At 35.2% G+C, this 9,016-nt stretch overlaps 2 protein-coding genes across 2 annotated transcripts; one reads left to right on the top strand and one right to left on the bottom strand.

Annotated features, from left to right (window-relative positions):
- Window positions 1-635: 635 nt before the first annotated feature.
- On the top strand, window positions 636-2,280 carry LOC140803082 (peroxidase 47-like). Its single transcript, XM_073158779.1, has 3 exons — window positions 636-1,167; window positions 1,247-1,409; window positions 1,761-2,280. The coding sequence occupies exons 1-3, from the start codon at window positions 715-717 to the stop codon at window positions 2,156-2,158; spliced, it is 1,014 nt and encodes a 337-aa protein (XP_073014880.1). The 5' UTR covers window positions 636-714; the 3' UTR covers window positions 2,159-2,280.
- Window positions 2,281-2,331: 51 nt separating this feature from the next.
- On the bottom strand, window positions 2,332-8,590 carry LOC140803083 (caltractin). Its single transcript, XM_073158780.1, has 7 exons — window positions 8,400-8,590; window positions 7,426-7,543; window positions 7,300-7,336; window positions 7,174-7,201; window positions 5,969-6,121; window positions 5,795-5,897; window positions 2,332-2,616 (listed from the first exon to the last, which is right to left on the bottom strand). The coding sequence occupies exons 1-7, from the start codon at window positions 8,400-8,402 to the stop codon at window positions 2,552-2,554; spliced, it is 507 nt and encodes a 168-aa protein (XP_073014881.1). The 5' UTR covers window positions 8,403-8,590; the 3' UTR covers window positions 2,332-2,551.
- Between the last annotated feature and the right edge of the window lie 426 nt (window positions 8,591-9,016).

Raw genomic sequence — 9,016 nt, 5'->3', positions numbered from 1 at the left:
ACTCACCCATTGGATGTGCAATTTTTTCTATATTTCATCACATCCAAGGGTGATTGACACATCATCAGTGCTCAGATATATGTACGGGTAGGTGTGCAGCTATATTTCATCACATCCAATGGGTGATTGTTATATACTCTTGGTGAAGGATTATTTTCTTCGATCCATTCATCATGCGTGTCAATGTACATTATATTCTTTGCTTCTTGATTGATAAAATAATTTGACTTTGCTATACCATGTTAGTTTGTCAACCTTATCATCCACCAGAATATGACAGTGACAAGCGCTAATCAAACATCCTTAGTAAATTGAAATTACTATCCAGAAAATGAATAACATATAAACTTTTAAAGTTAGTGGCATTCCAAGAAAGAAAGCAAAAACCGCATCAAGAGCTTAATTAACATATGTATGAAACATAAAATAAATATATAATGATATCGTTAGAGGAAGAAATTGAAATTATATAAAATTAAACAAACTTAAAAAAATAAAATTTGGTTACTCTATAGTTTTTTGTTTAAAAATAAAATAGCACAGACAACATAATAATTGCATAAATAACCCCTTTTACACCATGCACTCATCAGTAGCTAGGTAGTAAGCAACTAGTAATTCATATATATATATATATATATATATATATATATATACAAGATAATCCAACATATCAGTAATTTTAGTTGATGATATTATAACTTCAAAACGAATATGTATATGAAATCCCGTACTGATTTTCGATACCCTCTGATCATTCTGATCGCGATACAAATAATGATAAGTAGCGATGATAACAATGGATTTTGGAGTCTAAATATCAATGGAGTTGCGGATGGGCTGAGCATGAATTACTACATGTTTTCATGTCCATCGGCTGAGATGATAGTAAAGAACACTGTGTACAATGCTTTGCAATCTGATCCAACGCTTGCTGCTTCTCTTCTCAGGATGCATTTTCACGACTGTTTTATTCAGGGATGCGACGCATCGGTACTCATCGATTCCACCAAGGATAATGTGGCTGAGAAAGACTCCCCAGCTAATTTAAGCTTGAGGGGATACAATATCATCGATGACGCCAAGGAGCAGCTCGAAAATCAGTGCCCTGGAGTTGTTTCTTGTGCTGATATTCTTGCAATGGCTGCTAGGGATGCTGTTTTCTTTGTAAGATACATATATACATGTACAGATTATTACATCAACATAAAATGTATAAATTATGTATCAACTTACTATGGTTCAGGCTGGAGGTCCAGTATACGACATACCCAAAGGAAGAAAAGATGGGAGTAGATCAAAAATTATGGACACAATCAACCTGCCTCCGCCTACCTTAAACAGTTCGGAGCTTATAAGGATGTTCAGCCAGCGTGGCTTCACTGCTCAAGAAATGGTGGCTTTGTCAGGTTTTTTTTTTTTTTTTTGCACGTATATATAAATATAAATTTTTAGTTTTATTTTAAATAATTTCTAATAAAAATATTGTTAAAAAATTCATTCGAATGAAACCTTGGTTTCCAACCATAATTACCCTTAATTTCTAATACTATTTATATCTTACTAAATTTAAAATATAAAAACAACACTTAGTTTACAATAAACATTTAATTTCATATTGTAGAAAAAAAGAGTTAATAAAATTGTCCAAAACATGAATCATCATCTAAAACCCTGACCTAGTATCATCTTAGCTATATTATTACTCACAATGTCAAACATCATCTATAAGCAACTGATTTTATCATGGCATCTGGCAGGGTCACACACTCTGGGAATGGCAAAATGTTCATCATTCAAGAGTCGATTGAGCAACTTCGACTCCACTCATGATTCGGATCCCAGTTTGGACAAAAAGTTTGCAAGGGCACTTTCAAAAACATGCAGCGCAGGTGGCAACGCAGAGCAAACCTTGGATTCGACAAGAAATACTTTTGACAATGATTACTTCAAAGCCTTGCAAAGGAAGGCTGGAGTACTCTTCTCTGACCAGACATTGTTCGAAAGCGAAAGAACTCAAGGTATAGTGAACGGATACGCCATGAACCAAGCCATGTTCTTCTTCGACTTCCTGAGGGCGGTCATAAAAATGGGACTTCTTGATGTTAAAGAAGGTTCTGAGGGGGAGGTCAGGCATAATTGTCGCAAGATCAATTAACTGATTCTTCCGTGTCATAGGTAAACATGCATAGGATCATCTGCACGTTTTACTGCTTGCTCTCTCTGTTTCTCATCTATTCTTAAAATAATTCAGCTTCTTGCTATATAATTCTCCAGCAATCATCAGTTATAACGTCAAATGATTTATCTATATCACCACAAAAACTCGTATTTAAAGAAATACTTAATTGATTCATTACACCAGGGGAAGAAGTTTTAATCTTACCAAGTCATATACATAATAGATCTCTCCAGGTCGATTATTTTAAATTAACAAACACAACACTCATATTATCTCTTGCCTCAGCGTTGGCATTACAAAAATACAAGTGTAGAGCCTATATTTTTACAGCAAACAAAGCAGCAACAGTAACCACAATATTAACCTCTCCTAGTACCCATAAGAAGTTCTCCTCATCATCCTCATAAACTCCTCTGCACTAACTTCACCATCACCTGCATACGTTGAAGGAAATATACCCCGTAAGGGGAATTGAAAAGAAAGCCATCAACGTTTTGAATATCATTCACGCAAATTATCAACTAAGAAATGATATAAACTAAAATTATGAACTATAAGAAGTCTCGACTAAGACCAAAGGGGAAGTGTTCATGCAGAAAACACATTCTCCATTTTTTTCTCATTTCCTTTCATTTTTAAGGCAGCTTTTGGAGAAATGTCTGTGTACACGTATAACTTCGCGCAATCGTGCACACCAGCCATGTGTTTGTTTGTGTGAAAAGAGACAAAAAAAAATGATGAAAATCAACAGCAATGCTTTTTCCAAAATAGTATAATACGTTCAGCATTACCAGATCACCCCAATAGTACAACCAAGTAATACAAATTCCTAATTATCCCCAGATGCAAGGTAAAACAAAGCAAATGAGCAGATCAAGTTTATATTCAAAATTAAAGCTCGACTTTGGAACAATTTTGAAACACACGATGGGTCTAGTTCTGTTATTTCATTATTTGAGAATTAGGTTCCTCGAGGTTGTCAAAAAGAGCATAGGTGGTATCTCTATTGATCTTCACTCATTTGTTTGATTTCGAGCTCCAGCTTAAAAGATTTACATGATTAAGAATGTAATTTTCAACCCTACAATTTATTTAAAAAGGTTAAGCCAGAAATCCTGAGACCCTATTTGCAGCAGTTAAGGAAATGAAATATAATTGACGTTCAAAAAACCATCGACGCTGCCCAGTTCGTGAAAGGCACACTAATATCGAAGAGCACGTCGGTCAAGCACAGAGTGTGCCTTGAACAATTAACTCCTTCCCATAGCAGCCCATACCCAATTACCCCCCTCAACCCAAAACCCATCTTCCGACGATTTCGGCGACAGTCGAAATCCAGTAATTGGGAAGAGTTCTTTTTGCATCTTCTCAGGCAATTTGGGGCTGGTTGTTGCTCTTTTTTAGATTTTTTTTCCTTTTTTTTTTTGAAAATCTTTTAATCTAAATTTCAAACTGTTACGTCTATTGAAATTGATTAGTTTATTATCATTTTATTACACACTTATTTGCAATTTTATTGGCTAATTTTTATGTTAAAGCAAATATTAATCGATGATAATCGTATTTTGGTGGCTTGAATTCTTGACTTGGGATTTATAACTAATAGTTTGTAGCTAATTATTAGTTTAATTTACATGCCTTATGTTTGAATTTGATCAGGTACACGTCATTCGTTTTCACCTTCAATACACCACAGGTCTGAAAGGCCCCGGACTTCAAAAGCCTTTGGACACTTGCCTTAATAGCTATGATGCAGCCTAAATTGAAATAGCTCACAACTCCGCTATCCATGTCTAGTCAACTTTAAAACAATAGCACAATCGGCAATCCATTATGTTTCTAGATCAACATGTGTAATGCATTTAAGACATGAGACTCATATCCTGTTAGGTGCTCCAATATATTATTCGGCACTAACCTAAAGGACATAGGCCCAAGAGTTCCCAAGGCTTTGGAAAAAAATTAATGTGGGACTGATGGGAATAAAATATAAAGGGGATGTTACATTCATTGTATTATTTTCCTTGTGAGTTTTGTTACTAGCATTGCTAAGGGTGTAAGAGCTCTTTTGCAGAGTTGATACTCTGGGCTATCCTTTTGTTGATGAGATCGGTGTTGAAACAAGTGGTCCAACCTGCCGGATTTAGGGAGGGAAAAGGGAAAACACGCAATTTGAGTCACGGAGGCAAAGAAATCGGTGCTGATATGGAACTTGAAGAACTGCTAACAGCAGCTAAACAGTGGTGAAGGCTCATCATGATCATGCTCCATCGACTACGCTTACAAGCTATTTGCAGGGACTTGGACTTACTTTTCCAGATATAGTGATTGATGGATCCTATGAATTCTTACGGGTCTCAAAAATTGGCATTTTTCTCTGTTTGGGTATTCTATGTTGAAACTGGAGATAAAATTGATCCTGATGAATTATGTTGATGAAAATATAATTTTAAATTTACATCCAGCTGGGGAAGATGAAAAAGGTTCATCTCAGAGTTAACAAGGAACAGGTGTCGCAAATTGATGAAATGGGAACAAATACTCAGAGAGGCAGATGACGAAGTTAAACTGCTAAGGCTTCTTGTGAGTGCAGTATGAACAAAGGAACTAATTCTTGTTGATGTAGAATATGTAACCATGCAAGATAAAGAGAGAGTGAAATTATGGGATTCATACAGCAACAGTATTTTATTTTTTTTTTATAGGAAACTTTTATATTGAATTAGAATAGTCCATTACAAAGCAAGCGAAAGAGTTTTCCGCCAAAATAAAGATAGTACGGGTAACGAATTAAAACGTTACAAAATTCTAATCCCTAACCACATCTGAAATAGCTAAATGACCTAGTTCTTTGAAATTGCAGGATTATAACAAAAGAGTCAACATACTTATGATAACTAAAGCACGGGCTGAAGAGTATCCTCTTGATTTCCACTATTTTGGAAATGAGTTCTGCGACCTCGGTTTTGAGATGGTCATTTTGTTGTTGGTTGGAAGGACGCTGAATTCAAAGAAGATCGAGTTTCATGTCTCTCAGCCTTGGGGACAAGGCTAATTTTCAAGAGGCTGGTATAGTTACGTTCTCCAATATTTTATTGGGCCCTAGACATAGGCCTAACCAAGAGTTCCCAAGGCCTTGGAACAATCTAGATGTGGGCGGAGAGGGGAATAAGGCATGACAAAAGGGAGGCTTGTTAAATTCATTCTGTTATTTTCCTTGAAAGTTTTGTTACTTGCATGGCCAGGGGAGAGCAACAGTTCTTTTACAGAGTTGATACTCTGGGTTTACTTACATTTCTTCGTCCAAAATTATATTTCATCTCAATCTTTTTGTCGAAAAATTGGGGTCGCGACATCTCTCCATGTTAAAAAGCTTTGACCAAGGACACGTACAGACTACAGATTAGACAAATCAACAGAGGTTCTTTGGCTGGGATTTTCAGGATTTCAAATGAAAGTAACGGTGTTTTAGAATAAATATCCCTAATGTAATTTGAAAACGCATACATGTTTCAAAATTGTGTCAAAACTAAAAAAAGGTTTAGTTCAAATAAGCAAAATTGAACATGCATGAGAAATTATGCACTAGAAGTGGAGATTGAGCAAACTTACGGTCTCTGTCCGCTTCATCAATCATGTCCTGAATCTCTTTCTCAGTAAAATTTTCACCCAACTCCTTCCCTATGCGCTGGATATCAGCAAAAGAAATTTTTCCCTGCATTTACATGATGAAGAACGCAGTTATAACATGAAGATATCATATAACGTACAAAAACAGCAGCTCACATTTTTATCTTGGTCAATTATATTAAAAGCCTTCATGAGCTCTTCTTTGGTGTCCCTTTCTCCAAATTTTGCTGTCATCATGTGACAGAATTCATCAAAGTCTATCGCACCACTGCCATCCTTGTCTACTTCAGCTATCATTCCATTAATTTCCTGCAGACACCCAAGTTTTTAAACTACATGGAATTTATTCTTTAAAAAATATTGACAAATAACATTAACAAATTCGAGAATAACAATATTTGAAAGAACTAAATTCTAAATTTAGAAAACACAGAAATTTCGAAGAAAATTTTTCAAGTGCGCATTTCTTTGGAAATTTTTTTAAAGAAAAACTTCACATTATAAACATTAAAGAAACCATAAAATGTCTGAACTTGATCGAAAAAAATGTCTGAACCAAATATAGACCAGTCACTCGGGTATCTAGTGCTCCAACTTATTTTTCCTTGTGGCGACATTATGCCAGATGTTATGATTAACTAAGTAGCATCTAAGGGACAATATTCTGGAAAATGGCGACAAATATATTCTACTAACAATGTATTGATGGCAACAAATATCCAAATTAAAATGAAAACTTCCTGAAAACAAACCAGCCATATAATCTTTTCTATTGAGTTTTGCAGGAGTCCCTATAAATTATTAATGTGTATGTATGCACACAAACGTCCATCTGCAAACAAATATGCAAGAATTTTATTGACTGTAAAGTCTGCTAAAATTTCTCGAGATCAAAATCTTTAAAGAAATCCAAAAGCAAATGCCAGAAAACTTATTAAGTTGCTTCTAGAGTTCATAGGCATAATCATCAACCAGGTTTGTGCAACTACCCAATTAAGAATATTTTACAATTATATGGTAAACAAGTAATAGACCAAATAGCAACTCCTTTCAGTTACCTCAGCTGGTAAAAAACTAACATATTAGCACAAGAAAGAACTCAACATTTCCAGACTACTGGAATTTTATGGGTTAAAGATCATGGTAAATGTGGGCTTAAATCGAAAGCCTTTCCAACTTTTAATCCCTAGAGTTTGCATATGTGAAAATTACAGGAAATCAGAAGGCTGCCGCAATTTTTTTATGAATCAGGCGAATTAATAGACATGCATTACCACGAGGAAAAATAAGAAATTATTCTCTAGTTTCTAGTGGTAACACATTAAAAAAGATATCCGCTAGATTATCATCTTGTCCATTACCTCTTCCGACATTTCAAAACCAAGAGCCCTGTAGAAGAAACCAAAAAAGATAATAGATTAGTATATTTCAGTTCCACATGCCAGGATTTTCAAATTTTTCTTGAGTTTTTGACAAAACAGAGAAACCTCATAGCAACATTCAACTCTTTGGCATCAATAGTTCCTGTAAAATGTATTTATTATTAACAATACTCAGTTCAGGAAGGATGATAATATACATTTAGTAACTCTGTTATATAGTTATTTAAATACCAGAGCCATCAGTGTCAAAAAGTTCAAAAGCTTCCTTTATCTCCTGCCTTTTCTGTTGAGTCAACCCATGATGGCGCCTAGGTTTATCTTTCCTAGACATTCCTCTGTAAAGTGTTGCCTGCAAGAAAGGTAATAACAAGTATTGTTCGTAATACAAAAGCAATTACAGAAAAATCGAGAGTGAAGGGAGGTAAAGGAGAGGGAGGAGAGAAAGTGCGCTGCACCTGTGATGATTCCAGTTCGATGAAACTTGAAAGTCGATGAATTGAATGTAACAATAGCAAAATGGAAGGATAGTGGTATAACATCATGGAATCAACTCAAAGAAAAGTATACTTCAATAGAGATCAATGGCTTTAAGTTTCTTTAGTTAGTGTTTTCCATTGTTTTTTATCACAAATTATTCGGTCAGTTTGGTTACTGACCAAACTAAATTTAGAATAACTGAAGCAAACCAATTTTTTAAAAGAGAGAATGTGCAATTTTTCCACTTCTAGCACAAGACTATTGATTGAAGGGACGAAATGGATTTTAAAGCACGTAACTTATGATGGATATACAAAGACCTAACAAACTTTAGTGAAGAGCTGATATAATACGACCATCCAAGCACAAGACTACCGATTAAATATACAGAAATGAGATTTCATCCACACTGTAAGTTAAGAATTCATCATTCAAGAAGATCTGAACTGAATAAAGAGAAGTCAATATACAAAACCCGGCGACATCAAGATTCAACATCACACCAGCATATGATCTAATCAACGCAAGTTTTCCATTAAAGTTCAGCAGCAGAACCGTACAAATTATCAAAAAACTCGCCCTTATCCTAAAGATCAGTCATTTTTTACGAGTAAAAGCACAAGAGTTTATGTGAGTTCAGAATAAGAACATCACAAAATGGTTACAAACAGATGAAAATCAATCGAAGGGGTGTCACTGTTATCAAGAAATGTTAACCGGGACCTTACCATGAAAGATGAACGAGGGATGAACGACCGACGAGCGAAGAGAGATGAACGAGGAGCGACGAGAGATGATCGAGAGATGGTGATGGGTTGGATGGCTGCTGGCCGACGGATTTTAGGGTTGAATTTGGAAGCCCATCACCAAAATAACGCAAATTAACCTAAAATATCTGCCCGAAGTTTCAACTTGCAAATCAGTCCTCTTGTCTGACTTAAATACTCCAAGCTCCCTACTGTCAATATTTATTTACCTCATCTCCAACTTGCAACTAGGGGTGGACATAAAACCCGAAAAATCGAAAAACTGACCGAACAGAATAATTCGGTTTAAATGGTTTAGTTTTTCAGCCGGTTATGGTTTTAAAATTTATGAAATTCGGTTTTTCGATTCGGTTTTCGGTTTTAATCCCCGAAAAAATCGAAAAACCGAACCGACCATATTATTGTTAAGTACAAAGTTTTTATGTATAATGGGTTATATTATTGTTTAGTATAAGACTTTTTATGTATAATGGGTCTATTAAGATCTAGGAACTTAATATCATTAACCCTCAATTTTTAATCCAATTGTTTTTCTTCTTTCTCACCACTCACCAGTCGATGTTTTCTTTTCTTTTTAC

Source organism: Primulina eburnea, chromosome 10 (assembly GCF_022965805.1).
Source record: "Primulina eburnea isolate SZY01 chromosome 10, ASM2296580v1, whole genome shotgun sequence".
NCBI lineage: Eukaryota > Viridiplantae > Streptophyta > Magnoliopsida > Lamiales > Gesneriaceae > Primulina > Primulina eburnea.
This window is presented reverse-complemented; position numbering and strand designations above follow the sequence as displayed.